Source organism: Tinamus guttatus, unplaced genomic scaffold (assembly GCF_059628265.1).
Source record: "Tinamus guttatus ecotype Peru unplaced genomic scaffold, ASM5962826v1 Tinamus_guttatus_pri_ptg000732l, whole genome shotgun sequence".
NCBI classification, from domain to species: domain Eukaryota; kingdom Metazoa; phylum Chordata; class Aves; order Tinamiformes; family Tinamidae; genus Tinamus; species Tinamus guttatus.
In genome coordinates, this window is record NW_028289266.1 from 3,191 (window position 1) to 24,253 (window position 21,063).

The window sequence follows — 21,063 nt, forward strand, 5'->3', positions numbered from 1 at the left end:
TTTTCCCATTATTCCAACGGGGAAACTGAGGCACGGTGGCAGGGTGGAAGGAGGGCAGCGGCATGGCCCGTCCGCGGGGTCATGGTGGCTCCGAGTTGTGGGGTTTGCCCCAAGGTCCTTGAGCCCCGGGGCGGGGGGGTGACGGTGACATCCTACGGCGCCGCAGCAGACGCAGGGATGGGAGACAGAGACACGGAGCGGCCACGCGGGGTCCTGGCTGTCCCCAACGCGTCACGGCGAGGGGCTGGGCCCTGCCGGAGCCCCCCCCCCAGCCGGGCGTTGCGCCTGCCCCTTGCTCTGCTCCCCGCGTCCTGCCCCTTCCCTCCATCCCCGCGGGGCCGCCGGGGGGTGCTGGGGGTGGCAGAGGCGGGGGATATCCCCCTGCCCGGCTGGAGCATCCCTAGGGAGACTGAGCATCCTTCTGGAGGCCGGGCATCCCTGCCAAGTCCGGGCATCCCTGTGGAGGCCGGGCATCCCTGTGGAGGCCGCGCACTGCTCCGGAGGCCGTGCCTCCCTCTGGATCCTCAGCATCCTTCCAGGGGCCGCACATCCCCGCGGAAGCCGTGCGTCCCTCCGGCTCCCGTGCGTCCCTCCGGCGGCCGCGCGTCCCTGCGGAGGCCGGGCCTCGCTCGGGGGGCTGCGCGCGGCCGGGGGCCGCCGGGGGCCGGGGGCCGTGCGGGCGGCGGGGGGGTCTGGCCGCCGGGGCCGCCTCGCCCCGCGCTGCATGGCAGCGAGCTGCGTCCAGGCGGCCATGGCGCTGGGGCTCTCCTCCAAGAAAGCCTCGTCCAGGAACATCGCCGTGGAGAGGAAGAACCTCATCACCGTCTGCAGGTGGGGGGGGCGGCGGGAGCGGGGCAGCCGGGATGCGGGATCCGGGCGGACGCGGGGAGCCGGGGGCGGCGGAGGGGGCCCCATCCCACCCGCTCCAGCCCCGTCTGGGGGGGATTTTTGGGGTTTTTTGTTGATTTTACCCAGGGAAAGGGGGGTCGGCGGGGGCGGGGGGGGGCGCTGCCGCCGCTGGAGAAAGGGCTGGAGATGCGGGGCGGGGGGGGGGGGAGGCGGCAGCGCCGGGGCCGCGGGCGAGAACGGGCGGCGGCTGCTCCCGGTGCCGCTGCACCGGGGGGTGGGGGGCGCCGGGCCCGAGCCCCGGGGCGGGGCGGGGGGGGGCGCGGAGATTCACCCGTGACAACAACATGGAGGCCGCAGCGGGGGGGGGGAGCCGGGGCTCGGCGGGGGGGGGGTGATGGTGGGGCCGGGGGGGGCCGGTGTCGTGGGGGACCCCCCCGCGGGCCAGGGGGCTGCGCCGGGGGGGGCCGGCGCCAGGCGCGGGGCCCAGGAAGTGACGTCAGGGCGGCCGCGGGCCGGGGGCGAGCGGGGCTGCGGGATGATGGCGAGCGGGATGCAGGGATGCGGGTTGCCATGGCAACGCCCGGCTGGACCGGGACGGGGGGGGGCTGCTTCCCTCCCCTCCCGCCTCCAGCGCATCCTGGCGGTGCCTCATCCGGGCCGGGTCCGAAACGCTGCCCTGGGGGTGGCGGTGACACGGCGCCGGGGGATGCTCCTTGCGGGGCGCTGGGATGTCCCCAGCCCCGCCACGAGGGTGATGCTCCAGCCCAGCTGTCACCTCGGGTGCCAACACAGGCAGTCGGCACCCCCCGAGTGACCATGGCACAGGGGGTCCCTGCGTCCCCTCCGTGGAGCCGCGTGCTCTTAGCCCTTCCTCTGGAGGTGGCGGCATCGCCTGAGGGCTGAGCTCCATGGAGGGGAAACTGAGGCAGGAGGCGACGGCCGGGGCCATGCGGCAGCCCGGCCCCGTGGTCCTCATCCCGGGCGGAAAGGGAAACGGCCGCGCGGGGCCGGAGGAAGCCGCCCGCCCTTTGTTCGCTCTTCCTGGCCAGGCGCGAAGCGGCCGCCTGGCCGGCCGCGCTCCCCGGGGACCCGCGGGCGCAGGGAGGTGGCCACGCTCGGCCGCCCGCCCGCCCGGCCCCGCTGCGTCCCCAGGCTCCGGCTGCCGGACGGAGCGTTTCCGTCCCCGGGCACCGGCGGATGCCGGGGGTGCCGGCGCGGCCGGAGCACGTGGCCGGCCCGCGGTGCGGCCGCCTGCCCGGGGACCTGCCCAAAGGCGGCTGGGAAAGGGGCCCAGGCGTCCTGCCGCCAGCCCCGTGACGGCCGTGCTGACCCAGCCCATGGCCAAAATGGATTTTCCTTATGGCTTCAAATGTCCGGCCTGGCTCCAAGCGCTTTGCATTTGGGTGCCTTCCCTGGCCTGAGCAGCCAAGGACCCCAGGAGTCGGAGTCCCCTCCGAGCCCTCTGCACTGCCCGTGTGCCCGAATCCCATGGCATCCGTCTTGCCGCAGGTTTTCAGTGAAGACCCTGCTGGAGAAGTACACGGCCGACCCCATCGACGACTCCTCCGAGGAGTTCGTCAACTTTGCTGCCATCCTTGAGCAGATCCTCAGCCACCGCTTTAAAGGTAGCGCCAGTCCTCAGGGTGGTGGGGGTGGGCTGACCCTGCCATGACCGTGTCCCCGCTGTGTCCCCAGGCCCCGTCAGCTGGTTCAGCTCAGATGGGCAGCGCGGCTTCTGGGACTACATCCGCCTGGCCTGCAGCAAGGTGCCCAACAACTGCGTCAGCAGCATCGAGAACATGGAGAACATCAGCACCTCCAGGGCCAAGGTCAGGGTGGCCCCAGGCCTGGCCCCATCCATCCATCTTGTCCCCATCTGAGGCCCTGGCCTTGGCTCCATTCCCATGGCCATCTCTGTCTTGGCTCCATCGCCTTCCACATTCCCATTCCTGTCTCCAGATCCTTCCCTGATCTCATCTCTGCTCCTATTCCACCCTATCTCCACCTTGATCTCTTTCCTCATTCTCCTCCCTGTCCCCATTCCCGTCCTCATTCCCAGGGACATCCCTGTCCCCATCTTCTTGTCTCTCCCCATCCCCAACCGCATGTCCACCATGTCCCTGCCCCATCCCCATCTCTGTCTCCATCCTCATGCTGGTCCCTGTCCCCATGCCCAGCCCTGTGCCCGCCTTGTCCCACCCCTTGCCCCTCATGCAGCCCCTGGCCCTGTCCTGCCCATGAGCTTACTCCGATGCAGTGATTTCTCATGTGTGAAGGCTACAATACAGGAGTTGTGGATCTCTGTGAGGGCACAAGGGGGACAAAAACTCCCAGGGTGGGGGGACCACATGCCCAGCAGCACCAGCGACTCTGGGGACCGGCCATCAGGGTGGTGGGGCTGGTGGCCGTGCCCAGCTGCAGGGCTCTCTCCTGGCCTCTCTTGCAGGGCCGGGCCTGGATCCGGGTGGCGCTGATGGAGAAGCGCATGTCCGAGTACATCTCCACAGCTCTGCGGGACACGCGGACCACCCGGTGAGCGGCCGTCCCACGTCCCCGCGCGTGTCCTCGCGCGTGTCCCCATGGCCTCACGGCGCCCACCGCTCCCCGCAGGAGGTTTTACGATGACGGGGCCATCATGCTGCGGGAGGAGTCCACGGTGCTCACCGGCATGCTCATCGGGCTCAGCGCCATCGACTTCAGGTGCATGGGGAAATGTGGGATGCACAGGACATCCAAGGGGACCGGGACATGTGGGATGCCCAGGACACACGGGGTGACTGGGTCATGCAGGGTGCCCAGGACATGTGGGGCATCGGGTCACACAGGATGTCCAGGACACATGGGATGCTTGGGGCACATGGAGCACCCAGCATGTGGGATCCCCAGGACATGCAGGGGGACAGGGACACGCAGGGTGCCTGGGACACATGGGATACCTGGGACAGGCGGGACAACAGGGACACACGATGCCCGGGACACATGGAGCACCCAACACGTGGGATGCTGGGGACATGTGGGATGCTGGGGACATGTAGGATGCTGGGGCACATGGGATGCTGGGGACACACGGGCGCCCGTGGGTGCCACCTCCTCTCCTCACCCTCGCTCCCTGCCGGTGCAGCTTCTGCCTCAAGGGCGAGGTGATGGACGGCAAGACACCCGTGGTCATCGACTACACCCCCTACCTGAAGTTCACGCAGAGGTAACGCGTGGTCCTTCCTGCGCACCGCGGAAACCGCCGTGCCAGCCCCCGTGGGCGCCCTGGCACCCCTGGGTGCCTCTGCACCCGCTGAGCCCCGTCCCCCAGCTACGACTACCTGAGCGAGGAGGAGGAGCGGGGCAGCGTGGAGAGCAGCACGAGCGAGGACAGCTCGCCCGAGCACCCCTACCTGCCGCTCGTCACCGACGAGGACAGCTGGTACAACAAGTGGCGCAAGATGGAGCAGAAGTTCCGCATCGTCTACGCCCAGAAGGTACCGGGGGACCGCGATGAGGTCGATGTCCCGCCGATGCCGCCGGGCTCCGGCGTGGAGCATCCCGCCCCAGGGCGCACTCCGTGCCCCGGCCGCGGCTCCCCTGCGTCCTCGGCGCCCTGTGCTGGGGGGTGGCTCGCGGGGACGCCGGGGTGGCCCCGGCGGTGGCCGCTCAGCGTGGGCTGGCGCAGGGGTACCTGGAGGAGCTCGTGCGGCTGCGGGAGTCGCAGCTCAAGGACCTGGAGGCGGAGAACAAGCGGCTGAAGATGCGTCTGGAGGAGGTGACGGTGCAGAACCAGCTGGAGAAGAGGGAGCTGGAGGGCGTCATCCTGGAGCTGCAGGAGCAGCTGTGAGCGAGCCTGGCGTCTGGCCCAGCCCTGTCCCCTGCCCTCCCTAGGCACCCGCTGCTCACCGTGACCGTGGCAGGTCCCCAGGGGCCCTGTGTGCCCTGCAGGAGGTGGTGACACAGGCCCCTCACGGTCCATATGCCCTATGTGACCTGCAGGACCCAGTGGTGGCAGGTCTTGGGCGTCAGGCAGCGGGTTCACAGGTGCCCCAGGGGTGGGCAAGATGGTGTCCCATGTCCCCTAGGGCCCATGGGACACAGCAGCGGCAGGTCCCTGGCATCCAGGGGCCCTGTGGGATGCAGAAGGTGGTTGGTCCCTCGGTGGCCCATGGGTCTGTGGTGGCAGCAGGTCCCTGGTGCTCCATGCCCTATATGACCTGCAGGACGTGGTGGCCACAGGTCTCTCATGGTCCAGGTGCCCTATATGACTCTCAGGACCCAGTGGTGGCAGATCACAGGTGTGAGGTGCCCCATGTGACCTGCAGGACATGGTGGCAGAAGGTCCCTAGATGCTCCGGGCCTGTGGGTTGTGGTGGGTGGCCGGTCCCCAGTGCCACAGGGGACACGGCGGCAGCAGGTGCCCGCCGGGTGCTGAGCGCCCGCGTCGCCCACAGGACGGGGCTCATCCCCTGCGAGAACCCGCAGCTGGCCCAGCTCCCCAAGGACATGGTGACACCCCTGGTGAACCAGTGGCCCTCGCTGGGGACGCTCAACGGCAACGAGAGCGGCTCGGACGGCAAGCTGTACCGCAGGTGAGGCCGCGCGGCGGGGCCCCGCCGTGCCGCGGGCGCCGCGGCGCTCACGCCGTCCCTCCGCAGGCACAGCTTCGTGAGCACCGACCAGCTCTCGGCCGAGAACAGCCTCAGCTCCGACTCGCAGCGCCTGGGCGAGGGCAAGCGCGCCGGGGAGCCCTGGGGGCCCTTGGGTAAGACCCCCCTGGGCGGCCGGGGATGCCCCGGCGCCGCCAGCGGCTCCACTGAGGCCGGCGCCCGCTCGGTGCCCGCAGGGAAGGACCCCACGCCCTCCATGCTGGGGCTCTGCGGCTCCCTGGCCTCCCTGCCCAGCTGCAAGTCCCTGGCCAGCCTCAAGTCCAACGAGTGCCTGGTGAGCGACAGCAACGACGGCAGCCCGGCCCGCAGCCCCAGCTGAGGCGCCCGGCGCCGGGCAGGACTGAGCGCGGCTCCCCGAGCCCCCCGCGGAGCACGAGGGACCCGCCAGAGCCCCGCACGGAGACGCGGAGCCGTCGGGATGCCGTGGCGGGACCCGCGGGGCCTCTTGCACCCGGCCGTGTTGGGGATGGCGTGACGGACTGTGCCACCGCGCGGGGCGGGGGGACACCAGGAGCAACACGGAAGGGTGTGGGGCAAAACCCCCCAGTTGTCCCCAGGTCTTGCTCTATGGGGACCCAACATCCCCCACTGGGACATGGGGTCCCTGTGGCGCCCATCAGGGCTTCCCCCCACCCTCTACTGCCAACCCCCTGTCCATGACTTGTCCCTGTCCCCTCCCCAGGCCAGGGCGCCATAGAGACCCTCCCGAAGGGGACCGGGCTGCACCTCCCTGCAGTATCATCCACCCTGCGGCCGCCTTCCCCTTCCCCGTCGCGTTTCGGGTTGTTTTGGGTGTTTTTGGTTTTTAATTCAGCCCCGTCTGCCTTGTTGGAGCAAAAGGAATCAATAAATGCAGTGGTACGAGCCAGCCTCTATCCCCTCTGCAGGGGAAAAGAGCCCCTGGGGACCCTGCAGTCCCCTCCCAGCCCTGGGGGGGAAGCGGGCCAGACTGTCACCCGGGGACTGGGACAAGGACCCCTGCTCCCCGGCCCAGCGCAGGCAGCAGGGAAGAACCTCTTGCCCTCAGTGACGGATATTTTTTTCTTTTATTTAAGAAAATAGAGAGGAGAGTCCCCCCTTGTGCCCCCGGGGCGGGGGGCACGGCTGGCACATGTCCCCATGGGGGAGGGCCGGCCACACGGCAAGTGCCCGTGTGCTTCGCGCCCCCGCCCCGATCAGCAGCGAGGCCCGGCCCACGGGCAGGACTGTCCCCAGGAGGGTGGCGAGGGGTCCCAGCGCCTGGTGGGGCGCCGTGGGGACACTGTGCATAACGGAGCAGGAGGAGGGGGGCCCGTGGAGCATCCCCCCCTCCCCGGGCTTGGCCCAGTGGCGCAGGGAGCAGCCCCCGCTCCCCCACGGGCCGGGGGTCCTGTGGCAGCGGCCGGGAGGCACTTGGAGGGTGCGCGGGTGGCCGCGCGTGGCCGCCCGGGTCTCGGCTCACAAGCCGCTCCGCTGCCGCTCCTGGTTCAGCTTCTGGAAGAAGTTTTTGCCGAACTCGTAGGTGCTGATCATGATGGCGCACGCCGGCGCCACCTTAATGACACGGGGCAGGAAGCCTGCAAGGACGTCGCTGTGAGTCGCTGGTGTCCTATGTCCCCCCCCCCCGCCGCAGTGTCCCCTCACCCAAGCCCCAACCCTACCTGCAAAGAGCCCCCGGGTGCCGGACTCTGCCCGGATTCGCTGCAGGAGGAGCCAGGTGGAGGACGACTTGTTGGCAGGGGCTGCAGGCAGACAGGAGTGGGACAGGGGGCTGCCTTGGGACAGGGCGGGGGGCTACCACCCCCTCGTCACCCCCCGAACGCCCTCACCTCGCAGCGCCTCGCCGTCGCCCAGCTCGATCTGCCGCTGCGTCTTCACCACGTCGAAGGGCAGCGTGAGCACGGCCGCCACCTGCGCGGCGACGGGCCGTGAGCTGGGCCACGGCCCCTCACCGTGGCCTCGTGGCGCCCACTGACCCCCGGCCCCAGCAACTCACCGTCCCCGAGACGGCCCCGGAGACAAAGCTGATGGCGAAGGTGGCCTCGTCCAGGCGGGCCTGCCTGCACAGCCATGCCCGCACCAGCTCGTAGTTGAACCAGTAGAGAGCTGCAGGGGACAGCAGCACGGTGGGGAGGCGGCTCGGCGTGCCCGACCCCCCGTGCAGCTCTGTGTACCTGAGAAGGGGACGTCACGCAGCACCGTGGGCCCCCAGCCCCGCCAGAGGGACAGCCAGCCGTCCTGCGCCACGGCCGAGCGGATGCAGACGCGCAGCTCCCGGTAGCTGAGCGGCCGTGACTGCATCTTGGTGCGGATGAGCTCCAGGGGGCTGATCACCGTCACGGCGCCCACTGTGGCGGGGGGACAGCGCTGAGCTCGGCGCCCGCGAGGCCCCCCGGAGCCGGGAAGGGGACAGCGGATACTCACTCCTGGCGAGCGCGCCAGCCACCAAGGGGATGTGGTGGCTGCGGCTGCCCGTGCGCGTCTGCAGGTAGTCACGGAGCTGGTCATAGGCGGTGAAGTAAATCGCGGTGGCTGGCACAGCCATGACCCTGCGGGGGAGGAGAAGAGGGGGCAGTGAACACAGTGTCACCCATGCGGTGTGTGTGGACAACCCCCTGCACCCACTGGGACTCACAACGTGGGGGGCAGCCCGCTCCACAGAGACCTGATGCCCTCGTGACGCGTGATCTTGATGAAGGCATCCTGAGGGGACAGCATGGCGGCCAGGAGTGGGGGCGCCGCTGAGCCCCAGCTCCCTGTCCCCGCTGTCCCCTGGCTGCCCCTCCTGCCCGTACCAGGGTGCCGCTGAAGCGGGTGGGTGCCCGGTACCAGGCGGTGCAGCCGTTGCCGTTCTGGCACACGTACAAGTGGTCCATGAGGCCATTGCAGTAGAGGAAGCACTTCCCTGGGTGGGGACATGAGCACCGTGAGGTGGGGACACCCCCAGCATCTGCTCCTCGGCAAGGACCAGGCCTGGAGGGGGACACCAGCCCCCAGAGCAGCCCCAGGTGCTACCTTTGGAGAAGGGTGTCCTCTGCGCCTGCAGCCGGATCTTCACCACGTCCAGGGGCGTCACTGCAGCGAGAGCCACCCCTGAGCCGTGCGTTGCCGTGGGGCCGGAGGGGGGACACGCAGGGAAGGGACAGGGTCCCCACGGGGAGGGGACAGGGTCCCCGCAAAGGCCCCCCTGCCCCTGTGGCACTCACCGAAGAGGGAGGTGAGCACCGCGCCGGTGCCGGAGGCCAACATCTGCTGCAGGGGGGTGATGGGGGGGCTCGGTGGCGCCTCCTCGGCCATCGCGGTGCCCTCCTGCAGAGACACAGGGGTGACGCTGGTGACACCCTCCCCAGACGCCCCCCACGCCACCCCAAGCACCCCCAGGCCCGGGCGCCCCATCCCCTCCCATCGGCGGCTGCGTTATCGGGGCGGTGCAGGGCAGGCGCGGCCCCCCCGATAGCATCCCGGGCTGCACGGAGCCGTGCGGGTGTCCCCACCCGCCAGGATGACGTCCCCCCGCCGGGGTGCAGGGGAAGGAGCAAAGTGCCGTGAGCAGGAGCGCCGCGACGCTGGGACGCAGCGGCTGTGCCCACGCGCTGCAGGGCCCCCCAGAAGGGGGTTGCACGGCCCAAATCCCTTGTGTGCCCCCCCACCAGGGCAGACAGCCCTCTGCATGTTGCAACATGGCCCAAACCGGGCTGGAGCAAAGCTAAAATAAATAAATAAATCAAATGAAATAAAATCAAGTGCCTTCTCCTCTGACTCAGCACCGCGGCAAGGTCAGAGCTGCCATAAATCCCCTAAACGGCTTCATTAACGCTGAGCGCCCAAGGTTGGGCCAGGGTCCCACGCGACCCACGGCGGGAACCCACTCAGCACCGGGGAACTTCAACCCAGAGACACGGGAGCAGCGGGGCCGGGGGCTCAGCGCTCTCGGCTGCCAGGAAAAAAAAATAAAATAAAAAGAAGAAGAATCGGGAAAAACAACCGAGCCTGTGGCCCTTAACCCCGGCTCCGCTGCTCCCGCTCACGTGCCGGGGAGGCCGAGGAGGCGGCGGCCGCGAGGGGACGCGCCGCGACCTCCCCCCGACCCACTTCGTTTCTCGTTTTTCGCTTTCGGAGGCGCCGCAGCCCGCGGGGACGCCCGGCCCCGCGGCCGCCGCTGGGCCCCGCTGCCCGCAGCGGGCGGGACGGTCCCCGCTGCCGTGTCCCCCAGCCCGGCGGCTGCTCCGCATCGCGGGGGTCGCCCCTTCCCCGGGGCTTTGCCCCCCCGCCCCGGGTTTGCACCCCCGCTCCCAGGCTCTGCAGCCCCCCAGGGCTCGGGGCCCTCCGGGGGCTGCGCCCCTTCCCCGGGGTTCGCGGCTCCCCGCCCGCCTCTCCCCCAGCGATCGCAGCCTCCAGCGGGGGAGCAGACCCCTTCCGCCGGGGTAAACTCAGGGGAGGCCGGGCTAGGGAGTGTCCCGGGGGGGTGTCCCGGGGCCTCGCCCCACCTGCTCATTCCAACCCCGCACGCCTTTCCCATCCGCCGAGCGCGGCCGCGGCGCCGGTGCCTTTAAGGAGCCCCATGGGCGCCCCGCGCTGCTTCCGCCCGGGCGGCGCCGCCGCGCATGCGCCGCGCGCCGCCGCGCCCCCTGCCGGCAGCGCGTGCGCAGCGCAGCCCCCGCGGGATGGGGACGGGGACAGGGACGAGGATAGGGACACGGCGGGACCCCCCCCGCCAGGCGGCTCCGGGGGGCACGTGGCGGCCACGCAGCGCCGGGCGGGGCAGGGCTTGGGGTTCTCCACGTGTGTGTCCCTCTGGCCTTGCTCGTGTGTGGGGTCACAGCCCGTTTATCCGGGAAGCAGGGAGGGACCTCGGGTGTCCCTCGGCGCGGGATGAGATGGGAAGAGGCTGCTGCCTCGAGGGACAGCTGCTGCGGTGGTGGCACTTGGTGGCAGATGCAACCAGGGCTGTTTCCACGTGGCTTCCGTCAGCTCCAGGTGTGCGGCTCACAGCCCAGGGCTTGCCCTGCCTGTCCGTTTGTATCATCTATGCGTGAAGCAGTTGTCTGGGCTCGTTCCGCCTGTACCTTCAGTGCCAGGGCTCCCTGCAGGGACTCCCAGGCCCTTCTGAGCAGAGACTGGAGTTCCCGAGAGTCAGTCTTGATCCTGGCAGGACTTCACTCTGGAAAGTGAGGCTCTCCCGCAGCCTCCCTGATGTGCGGGACGGAAGAGGGAGAACGCGGGGGGTGCAGTATGCCCTGCCAGTGCTGTCACATGAGCTGGCAAGTGGCCCTGGAAGGCCCTGGCAAGGGAGGGCTGCCAGGATCGCTGGAGGGGATGGGCTGTGCCACCCAACGGGTGACAAGCAGCGCAGAAGGAGGCGGCCTCGCGGCAAAGCCTCTTGTGCGGTTTTAGTTTAGAGCAAGGCTGAGCTCTTTCCCTGCCTTAAACGTGGGAGCAGAGGCTGTGCAGGCGCTCGTCCCTCCTAACACTGCCATCCCCTGGCGAGGGCTGCCCAGGCTAACGCGTTACAGCGCGAGCAGCCACAGCCCAGGGTTTGTCTTGGGGCACAGTGGCTGTTCGCAACGAGCTCATTCCATCCCAGAGATGTTCCTCGTCTCGCCGCACAAGAAACAACCTCCAGCGAGCACTCACTGCCCCTCCAGGATACCAACTCCGAGCAAGTCTCAGCTTTAAGTTCATGGCCTCAGTTTGCAGAATAATTTCACACCAGGTCACGTAATCGCTGCTTTCTGTAGCTGTCACAGATAACTCAGCCTTCAAAAAACACACAAGCTTTACTGATCCGGACTGCCTCTCATAGCAGGTGCTCTGGAAATGAAATGGTGATTATCTATCAATAAAACCCGTGTGGATATGGGGTCTTGTGTCTTCTGTTTGTAGGCGCTGGGCTCTGCCTGCCTTCCACACAAGTTAGCTGAGAGGAAAAAGGTCCCATGTTTTTCAGGGCAGGGAAGCCTGCAGGACAGCATAAGGTATTAGCCGGTCCCCAAGGGGTTAATGACAACTTGGCAGGTCTCTCCACTTGCAAAAGTGATCAGAGGTAAGTGTGAAGTTTGTGTTCCTTGTGCTCCTTGCAGTTCCTAGAGGAGAGGAGGGAGGCAGCGGCTCTTTCTGCTGAGTCACGGCTGTGGCCGCCTGCACCACTGCAACGCCGCAGGTCTTCCCGACTTAGACCTCCACAGATCCCCTGGCCTCCGCGGGGTTCAGAGGGGTGACCTGTGCTCCGGGTGCCTGTCGGTGCAAACGAAATGTAAGCTCACTTTGGCTGCAGAGGACCGCAAAATATGCACGTTGTAAATATGTGTTTGGTTTCAGCTTGTGGGGCACGGAGCCAGCTGCGCTCTAATCCCTTCCCGTGCCTGGAGTTGCATGCGGAGTCGGAGCCACTGGGAAAGTCGCCGCCAGAGGCGGCTCTGTTTGGCTCGGAGCTGGCAAGGGCATGCAGGCTGGAAAGACGACTTGTGTTTTCCCAGCTCCCTGCCCTCCTCTCCAGTGTGAGGCTCCAAAGGCTGGCGAGTCCCTAGGAAACCTGGTCTGGTGGCATGTGTGTGGCAGTGTCCTGGGCTGCAACTCCGGGGTTTGTATCTGTCTGCGGTTCTCTTCCTTAGGAAGGGACCATCTCGTGGTTTATCAGCAGGCAAAAGCATCTGGAATTATTTCAGAGACATCAACCCTGTCTCTTTGCTAGAAACCATTTTGAGAGTGATTAACCCATTTCCTTTTTTTTTTAGGTGAATGTTAATGGCTAGCTTGCAGAACGAATGGTATTGTAATGCAGTTATGGCGCAGAATCTGAGTATTCACTGCAGCTACAGTCATTATGGTTTTGCAAAGGCCGCCCTTAATCTGAATTAAGTGACTGAAATGAAGCAGTTTGTAGATGGATGAGGCCTCAGGGATGTTGGACTTAAAGCTGCTGTAAGCCAGAAATTGTCACATGGATGCAGATCAATTCCCACTCCAGGCATGGCTGGAGAAAAGTCTTAGCTGTTATAGCCCTGGCCTAGGAAACCTTGAGGCAGTTTGGAAACAAACTGCAAAACTCTGCTGCAAGGAAGATGATCCCTGCTTTATGGATGAAGAAACATGGAAGCTAAAAGCCTAACATAAGGTTTCCTTCAGGAGGTGATGCTGAGGTTAAAAGCAAGCATAGTGTCTTGTTTCCAGCTAGCGGCAGTACAGGCCCAGAGGAAAGGGAGGGAAGAAATTCCCCCTTTCCCTACAAAAACACCCTATGAAGAAGAAGTGGCCAGAACGGCTCCATGCAGTAATCAATGGCTGCTTTAGCTGCCGGCCTGCTGTGCGTACAGGTAAGAAGCCTGTCTCTAGTGCCCCCCTGCACTGCTGGCCATGGTGAGAAGCTCTGTTGCTTGCTGTGAGCTCAACCCACTCGGGGCTCAGAGCACTCAGCAGCACTTCAGGATGCTCCAGCAGTTCCCGTAACAGCTCAGTGCTGCAGCAGCAGCCTCCTGCATCCGCAGCGTCCACCTCCGTGGAGCAAGGATCGTGGAGAACGAGGCCTCCTGCGCCTACCTGGGATGCAGTGAGTATCCTGCTGCACGGAGCACCCTTGCTCCAGACAAGAGAGCCTTCTCCCAACTGCCATCCCTTTGTCACATCAATGTTCAGCCCACGCTTGGGCCCTGCAGGGTATTAGCAAGGAGGAGAAACTGGGTGTAGATTGGATTATTTCTTTGCAGTAGCCTTGTGTACCAAGAATATGTCTGAGGTTCTGTTTCTCTGAACACAGAGTGTTAAGCAGTGAGTCTTTGCTCATGGTGCTCTTAGCATCTCTTTATTTCCAAGTCCTGTACATCAGGCTTCAGGGCAGGAAGGTGCTTGGCTGTACAACAGCCGTCCTGGAGGACTCGGCTCTGGGGGACTGACTGCACGGCCGGTCTCGTTTCTGGTACCTCCGTACTGCCTGTAGGAAGAGCTGCTGTTCCAAAATTGGACTCTAGCTGCTTGCACTCCAAGTTCAAAGTCGGCTTGTTCTGTATCGCCTCACAAGGACGGCTCCCCTCGTTGTGCTGCAGTGTTTATTTCACCGTTCCCAAAGCAGCGATCTCTTTTCACAGAACATGTATTCACCTTGGGAAAACTTCTCCAACCAATTCAGAGCACACTGCCAACTTACGGCACTGTTAAGGTAGTTAAAAATGGAAAGAAAGATTCTAATGTCCCCCCTCTTTCCAATGACTTGGTAAGGCCACCTCATGGTTGCATGTTCAGAAATCAGGATCTCCATCTCATTCAGGGTTCATCCTTTGACAGCTCTTGAGCAGCTATTAATACTGTAGTCCAAAGACATAAGGGCTCTGGTTCCCCATAGGGTTATAGAACACCCTGAGATTTTTGTTCTATCCAACAGTTGTCTAATTTGCCTTTCTCCCTTTTGTGCTATCTTTCCTTTCGTAACCTCTGTCAGAAGCCTGTTTTGGGGTCAGGCACTTGCCCTTGATCTGCATGAATGATTCCTGGGGGAAAAAAAAAAGAAACCTGAGGCTGCCTGACAAAGGATCCCTCCTGCAGTTTCTCTACCAAATCCAGTTACAGAGCATAGTAGCCATGTAATGCAAGGTGGTAATTCCCTTGAGAGATCTCCACTGTGTCCATAAGCCTCCAGAGCTGGGCCTTGCAGATGGTGTAGGTGAAGAGGGCTTTTCTGGGAGCAGGGAGGAGCATGAACCACCCCAATGCTTCCCAGGGCTTCAAGGGGGATGCTAGTACTGCACAGGGTGATGTAACCCCCAAACGGATGCTCTCCAGAGCTGCCAACCCTGTCAAGGAGATGGATGCTCTTCCACCCTTAGCACAGTCCTTACCATGGCATGAAGCTTGAGCAGAGCGCCTGCGCCTCGGGAAGGTGAGGGGAAACGCTCCGTGTCGAGGGAGCGGCTGCCGCTTTGGGGCTTTTTCGCTCCTTAGCGAAGTTGAATGGGGGGAATTTGTCCTCGGGGAGGCGCCAGGGGAAGCCGCGCGGCCAGGCGGGCGCTGAGGTAAAATGGCGGTTGGGACCGTTGGGGGCGGGGGGGGGGGGGGGCAGCGCGCGCGGGCGCCCCCTGCCGGGGGGGGGGGGGGGGGGGGGACACGACTCTTCCCGCAGACAAAAGACCACGGCGGCCCCGCCCTCCCGCCCCCTCCCCACCGCGCATGCGCCGCCCTCGGCGCTTGAGGGGCTGCGCGGGCGGGGGGGGAGAAGGAGTCGCGCATGCGCAATGCTGCCCTCCCCCTCCCTCCACCGTCTCGGCGAAGGTTCCGGACTCGCGCGCGCCCCCCGCCCCGCCCCCGCCACCGCCCCCGCCCCGCCCCGCCCGCGCCGCCGCCGCCGCCGCTGTCACTCGCCGCGCGGCTCCGGTGCGGACTCCCCTGCAGCGGCAGGTAGGCGGCACCGGGGCCCCGGGCGGGAGGCTTCGCGGCGGGGGGTGTGTGTGGCGCTGCCGCGGCTTGCTTCTCCCCGCCTGCGTGGAAAACGCCGAAAACCGACTGTGTGTTGTGGGGAAAACGGTCCAAAAAATGGAATCAAAAAAAAAAAAAAAAGGCGAGGGGCGTGTTCCCGGTACCGGCTCCGGTGTCCCGGCGGGGGCCGCCCCTTGCCGCCTGCCCGCTGCAGCAGCGCGGGGGGCGGCCCCTGCGGCAGCGCTGCCGCCCGGCTGCAGGTGCGCGGCGGAGGGGGTGGGGCTGCGTTTCATCTTTATTTAATCGTTATTAATAATGGTTATCCTCGTCTCCTTTTTGTTCTTTTTTTTTTTTTTTGCTTTTTTTTTTCTCCCGTGCCGGTTTTGCCCCCGCTCCCGGCGGCAGGTGGGGCGCAGGGCGGCTGCGGCAGGAGGGATGGGCTGCGCGGTGCCATCTTCTGCAGCCGCCCTCCCGGGAGGCAGGCGCCGGCCGCGCTTAAAACGGGAGCCCTTTAAAACAAATAAGGGAAAAGGGGGGAAATCATGAGGAAAAGGCGTGTCGAAACCCCGAGCTGTCCACGCCCGGGCTAAAATTTGGGGGTGCTGAGTGCTGTTAAGGTCGGGGCACTGGGCAGTTGCCTGGCTTTGTTGCAGCGCCCAGGTACGAGGGGGAATTAATATAAAATTGATACTAACCGTGTACTTGCCCAAGGCGAGTGTTAATGCTATGCCATGGTGGGTGTTTTTTAGCCAGGTTGGCGATGCTGGTGCCCACCGTGGTGGGTTTGGGCTGGGAATGGGGCTGTTGGGGGCTTCCTTATCCCGCTTCCTCCTGCATCTCCCCAAAACCGCTCCGTGCGGGGCAGTCATTCCTCATCGTCCACGTTTCCAGTCTAACTCCACCTGGTGAGGAAACTTCCCTTCCACACCTGTATTTCCAGGCATCTGCCCTCCTGCCTTTACACAATTAAAACCCTGGCGAGTGAAACCAGCTTAACTGGAGGGCCAGGCACCTCTGCCCACATCCCCATCCGCCACCTCTGCGTAAGGGAGCACCCGGCAGGGAAGATGCTCGGCAAGCGGCCCCGCTGCTGGGTGGGCGAGGGCGGCTGCCATCGCTTTAAAGGGAGTTTCTGCTTCCATTTGCTGGCGGTGGCACCACGCGAGGGGCAGCTCCATTTGCAGCGAGGGGCTGGTCTCGCCTGGGAGCTGCCTCGCTGCAAGGAGCGGCCGGGATGAGCTAAGCTGTCACTCGGGCGATTTGCATGCACCGAATTTCTTGGCTGCCCCGTGTTCATCCGTGTGCATCTAGGCAGGTGTCTGAAGCCTGTCGGCATGATCGGGACAAAATTCACTACCTAGAAACACTAATTTGTTCTGTCAAGCAATGGCTGCTCTCTATGAAGGCGTTTTACCTTTGTTGCCAGTACCTCAAACCTGAGGGTTTAATCTATCCATATTTTTTGCATTTTTTTTTCCTCTCATGGTGGACAATGAAAATGGGCTTGTCAAGTCTCAGTTGGGTACTGACAGGCTGCAGTTGAGAGAGGGAGCGTTAAAATGCCATTTTCCCCAGGAATGGGAAATAATCTAACCCAGTTATGCTTTGTTCCATTGTGATGTGCGAAATGTTTGACCTCTTTTTTTTTCCCCCTGTTATTTTTATATGTAAATTTAAGGAGAAAAATCAGGTGTCTGACTTGCCTGTAATGCATTGAGGCTTTTCAGGGAGATAATTCATATGCAGTGCTAAATACTGGATTTACTCATTCTTGGTCTTGATAGAGTAATGATGTTTAGAAGAAAGGCTGGCTTTGGCGTGATTCCCTGTGCAGTCCCCAGATGTTAACACAAGTACCTCATGCTGCTGAATGTCCTTGAAAATGAAGGAATGAACACTTTACATTTTTGGAATTAAGATGCACTTGGGGTGTAGGTGTTTTTTTTTTTTCCCCCGAGACCTAGCTCTTGTACTCAAGGACAACATGACTTCTCTTTTAGACACCCTGTGGCTTTGGTTGCTTGAGACTCCATCTTTTATAAGGCTTTCTAGCAGCATGACAGGATTGTAGGACAGTAAGTCCTAACAGGTAGATCTTGGACTGAAATGTCAATATTTGAAGATTTAATGCTCCTCTGTGGGCTGTTCGCTCAGCCCTGCTGCTGGTCTGCAGCTTTCAGGTGAACCTGTTGCTAAGGCCCCATCCAACATCCCCCGCAGATGCATGGAGATGATGTGGTCCCCACACAGGACAGCAAGGATTTCAGCAGATAAATCTCCATCTGGAGATTAGCTGGGATGAGAAATGTCAGGGCCTCTGTGTGCTCAGTGGAGCTCTCACAAAGAGGAGACGGATACTGGTCCTTCTGCTGGAGACGGATACTGGTCCTTCTGCTGAAGATGCAGGTGACAAGAGTGTCGCTTGCTGGGCTGTAGCCCAGCGATGTAGATTTGGCTCTGCGCATAAACAGATAAAAGTACAGCAAAAACATTGCCCTTGTGTCTCTTCCTCGCTCGTTACTCTTTTAAAAATACTGCTTTAAGTTATTTACAGATCATGCTTCTAATTTAGTCTTCCTTACCCCATGTCAGTACCTGCCATGGTCTCAGATAGCCTCGCTGCTTCTGCTTCCAGCCTCTTCCTTCCCAAGGCCCTAAGCAGCCCTCTCTCTGTGCTTAATAAATTGCAATTTCAGCAGGACTCACTTTGACCAAGCGAACCCTATTTAAACTGTCCTGGAAAAGTAGTGCTGCAGCTCTCATTCCCGTTCCCCTCCCTGAAAGCCATGAGGAGATAAATCTCTTCTCCTTGTTCAGGGAAGAAGTGAGGGAAAAGGCCCAGCAGTAGGGTAGGTTTCCTAATCTCCTGCCTCTTGTGCCTCATTTTAAAACACCTCCATTCCTCATAGCACGTATGTACCCCTCAGTTGTGTCCTCGCTTTCTCTGTCACCAAGGTGTCACCAGGCATGGAGTTTGGAAGGGACTGCCCACTGTATTGCTCCCTGTGTATCCCTGGGCTTGGGATGGTTTTTCTGATAGCAGGGAGTAAAGTATATTACTCCTTTCTGACATTTAAATCTTCATTTGGCAGTTGAGCTTTGGAGCTAGGAATGGCCGGGGGAAACATGTATTTAAAATGCAAGTGAGCTGGGCTGTGGTTTGTCTTTCAGGTTCTTTTGAAAGCCTGTGTTCCTCAACATGGGAGTGACAAATTGTCCTGACATTTACAGCAGCGTGGTGGTCACTGTGTTGCCTGTTGGACGCTGTGTACTTGCCCATGTGGCCGTTTGACGTTGCTGTTTGAGATGCCGGTGCTGTGGGGCGTCTCTGTCCAGACTTCCACGCAAATCCCTTTGGGTTTGAGAAGCGCTGAAAATTGGATCATGAAGCAGTGTCTGTGGGGAAGTGTTGAGGGTGGCTGTTCCCTCGTTTCCTATGGACCCTTCAACCAAAAGCTGGAAGAAAGCTAAAGTTTTGTCTAGAGCAGAATAAGCTGTTTTGCGAGCGCAGTGCATTGCTGGGGCTTGTTTGCTGCCTCTGCCTCTTTCGGAGGAGGGCCACTAGTTTAGCTGTAGTGACCTCATGATGCCGACACTTGATGAATTGGTCAAAAAAGAAGCAGTGCGCTGGCTTCAGCCCAGCTGCCGGGCTTCTCCAGTTTGCTTAGCCTGCTGCTTGGTGCAGTCAGCTGGCAGGTTGGTTTATTGCTACCCAGGCTTTGGCTGCATGTGGATGTGGGGCTGAAAAATGAGAGCAGGGGTTGGGATGCTCGTACAGGAATGGGTTCTGCTTTCCCGACTGTTTCCAGCCTCTAGTCAGAGAGCAGCAGTCAGTGGGTTTGGAGAAAGACAGCGGCTCTTTCAGGGGAGGTTTTCCCTTTCATGGCAATCATATCCAAGCTGGGCTAGCTTTTCAGGTTTCTTTGCTTCTAGCATGTTCTCTGATTTTCACTAAGAAGCTTATTTTTGATATTTGGTCCCCAGAGGGCTGGCATGGGGCTCACCCCAAGGACATCCCTTTGCGTTTGGAGTTCTTATCAATAAACTAGACCAGGATGTAATGCAAGGCTTGTTGGCAGGGCTCTCTTACCTAGGGAGGCAGGGAAGAAGGGAATTGCAGAAGTAACTCAAGCGGGATTGCTAATCCTTGCAGAGCACTGTGGAGATGTCCCCACTCAAACCAGAAAAAGAATTAGGATAAGTGATCCTGAATGGAGGTTCGTGGGCTGTTCAGTGGATGAGCCCTAAAGAGGTGGCTCTGCAGGGCATCAGGCTGGTTCTGTTGCACTAGAGGTAAAGCCTTTGCTGAACTGGATCTCTGCTTCTTTGTGAACAAGTGCCCTCCCTGGGTGGAGGATCTCTTCCCACTGAAGGACAGGCCTCCATCTGTGAGTTTGAGCTCTGTTGCTCAGTGAAATCTGTTGCAGGTTGACTTTCTTAAAGTGCCTGGAAAAGCATATGGAGCACTGGAATCTGGAGGAGCAGTATCTGTGCCTTCGGGCCTGAGGGGATTTTCTCTGCAAGCCTGAGCCCTTCATGCTCCTCAGAAATCAATCCACTGTTTTCTCCCTTTCCCTCCAAGTAATCTGATTAGTGAAGACAGTGGTTCTATGCAGTGTGCTCCTGTTTTCAGTCTCTTCCTTGGATATGTAAAGAAAAGAGGGCACCAGTGGGTGTGTTCGTTGTACTGTTAGTTTGAAGATGCAGAGGTGACAGAAGGCATGTGTAGGAAGAGGCTTTCCCAAGGGAAGGGAATATTCCAGTGGGATGAGCTTTCCAGAGGTTGGTTTGTAGCTTTAGGCTCTGTGTTGTGAACACACAAGGCCGTGTATCAGTACTGGCTGGCAACAAGAGCCTTTGTATAAAAATGCACTTCTATGCAGAAAATCTACAGAACTTGATCTGGACAGAAGTAAGCAAACCCTAGTAGGACTAAAACTGAAGGAGAAACTAACATTTCTGTAGATTATAAATGTGGTCAATGTTTTTGGTCTTTTTTTTTTCTTTATAAATCATTGGAATGATGGAATTAAATGACAGCAGAGCACTGCTTGGATGATGTCACATCAGGTCCAGGGCTTCAAGAGGTACACGTACAGCTCAGGTTCCTTTCCCAATGCTGAGCCACCTTCTATAAAATGCTGACCAGCTCCATGCAGGTGCCAGGTATTTTATTACCCTCCTGCTGCAGATCCTGCCCGCGATGGGGTAAGAGTTGCTGGGACTGAATTGTGGTTGGAGGGTTAGACCTGTGATTGGAGCTGGCCCGGGTGGTTTCAGCAGCTTCAGGGGCTTGTTGCCAGCAGCTGTCTGTGTAGCGTGCAGTATCGGACGTCGAGTGCCGATGAGCTCAAGGCTGAGTTTTATTCCGAAGACTGAATTCTGTCGTTTGTGGTTCATTTTCAGCTCCCACTGACTTTGAATTTGAGGGCAGACTTTACCCCAAGCAATTCTGCTCTCTGAATTTCTTTCTTTCTTAGTGGTTTCTACCACTGTCTCGTAATCCTGCCAAACGATGCTGCCCCAGAGCTAGCTGGAGGCGTTTGCAGAAGTGGCTTTAACAATGGGCATCCCCAAATTGGATGGAAACAGCATGCTTTTCTCTTGGCATCTTCTGGTGGAATAACAGAGCCTTACGGGCATATTCAGGCAGAAGTAAGAAATAATGCTTTTGGTTACAAAAAGGAAAGCGAATAAAAACTTCAGGTAAAAAGCTACTGCAGGCCTGTTTGTAGTCACTCCCTGTTAGTAAACAAGAGAACAGGCTCAGAAAGGGCGGGACTGACATGGAGATAGCGGATTTGGATGGATTGCAGTGGTGGATGGTGATGGTAAAAGTGGTGATGTGAACCTGGAGACAGCAGTCAGTGATGATGCTATTGTTTTCACATCCTTGTTTTAGGGTTTTGTAGCCTAATTTGCACACATTTTGTCTTTTCCCTACTTAAGTGTTAGCTGAATTACCTTGTCAGCCCCTCCCTACCCACAAGTTCCTCTGGGCTAGAAGGGAAGAGTCTAGAATTCCGTTTAATGGGAAGGCATCTGCTACGGCTTCATTGCAGAGAGAGCAGCCCCTTTTATTGTGCCTGTTAAAGGGCTCCTTGTTGTGGCCGCCGGAGCCCTGCGCTCAGATCTGAAGCGTGTTTCATTGTAGCTCATGGACCTCCGCTGTGGAGGGGTCGCA

The 21,063-nt window shown here is 61.2% G+C and overlaps 3 protein-coding genes across 9 annotated transcripts in view; 2 read left to right on the forward strand and 1 right to left on the reverse strand.

The window, feature by feature from the left end:
* The first annotated feature begins 715 nt into the window (after positions 1-715).
* On the forward strand, positions 716-5,839 carry LOC104568300 (RUN domain-containing protein 3A). Its single transcript, XM_088537237.1, has 11 exons — positions 716-831; positions 2,359-2,474; positions 2,545-2,678; positions 3,296-3,381; positions 3,460-3,549; positions 3,971-4,051; positions 4,157-4,322; positions 4,514-4,671; positions 5,283-5,420; positions 5,487-5,593; positions 5,675-5,839. Exons 1-11 carry the CDS (start codon positions 725-727, stop codon positions 5,815-5,817), a joined length of 1,326 nt encoding a protein of 441 aa, XP_088393363.1. The 5' UTR covers positions 716-724; the 3' UTR covers positions 5,818-5,839.
* Positions 5,840-6,931: 1,092 nt separating this feature from the next.
* On the reverse strand, positions 6,932-10,080 carry LOC104568299 (mitochondrial glutathione transporter SLC25A39-like). The gene is made up of 11 exons (XM_088537255.1): positions 9,965-10,080; positions 8,684-8,786; positions 8,493-8,552; positions 8,273-8,382; positions 8,113-8,180; positions 7,902-8,026; positions 7,652-7,825; positions 7,474-7,583; positions 7,307-7,388; positions 7,139-7,219; positions 6,932-7,054 (listed from the first exon to the last, which is right to left on the reverse strand). The coding sequence occupies exons 2-11, from the start codon at positions 8,772-8,774 to the stop codon at positions 6,936-6,938; spliced, it is 1,020 nt and encodes a 339-aa protein (XP_088393381.1). The 5' UTR covers positions 8,775-8,786; positions 9,965-10,080; the 3' UTR covers positions 6,932-6,935.
* A 4,694-nt stretch (positions 10,081-14,774) lies between these two features.
* The window catches only part of LOC104568298 (microtubule-associated protein tau), a 40,004-nt gene continuing 33,715 nt past the window's right edge, over positions 14,775-21,063 (forward strand). For all 7 annotated transcript variants that reach the window (XM_088537163.1, XM_088537165.1, XM_088537159.1 and 4 more), the window contains exon 1: positions 14,775-14,861. The gene's annotated coding sequence lies outside the window, so the exon portion shown is untranslated. The remainder of the gene's footprint in view (positions 14,862-21,063) is intronic.

Bases quoted from the DNA above. Each gene is read 5' to 3' on its own strand.
- LOC104568300 (XM_088537237.1), top strand. From the start codon at position 725: ATGGCAGCGAGCTGCGTCCAGGCGGCCATGGCGCTGGGGCTCTCCTCC. The intron at 832-2,358 runs GTGGGGGGGGCG...GTCTTGCCGCAG, and splicing joins AACCTCATCACCGTCTGCAG to GTTTTCAGTGAAGACCCTGC. The intron at 3,550-3,970 runs GTGCATGGGGAA...CTGCCGGTGCAG, and splicing joins CTCAGCGCCATCGACTTCAG to CTTCTGCCTCAAGGGCGAGG.
- LOC104568299 (XM_088537255.1), bottom strand. From the start codon at position 8,774: ATGGCCGAGGAGGCGCCACCGAGCCCCCCCATCACCCCCCTGCAGCAG. The intron at 8,383-8,492 runs GTAGCACCTGGG...GTCCCCACCCAG, and splicing joins GAGGACACCCTTCTCCAAAG to GGAAGTGCTTCCTCTACTGC. The intron at 7,826-7,901 runs GTGAGTATCCGC...CCCCCGCCACAG, and splicing joins GGCTGGCGCGCTCGCCAGGA to TGGGCGCCGTGACGGTGATC.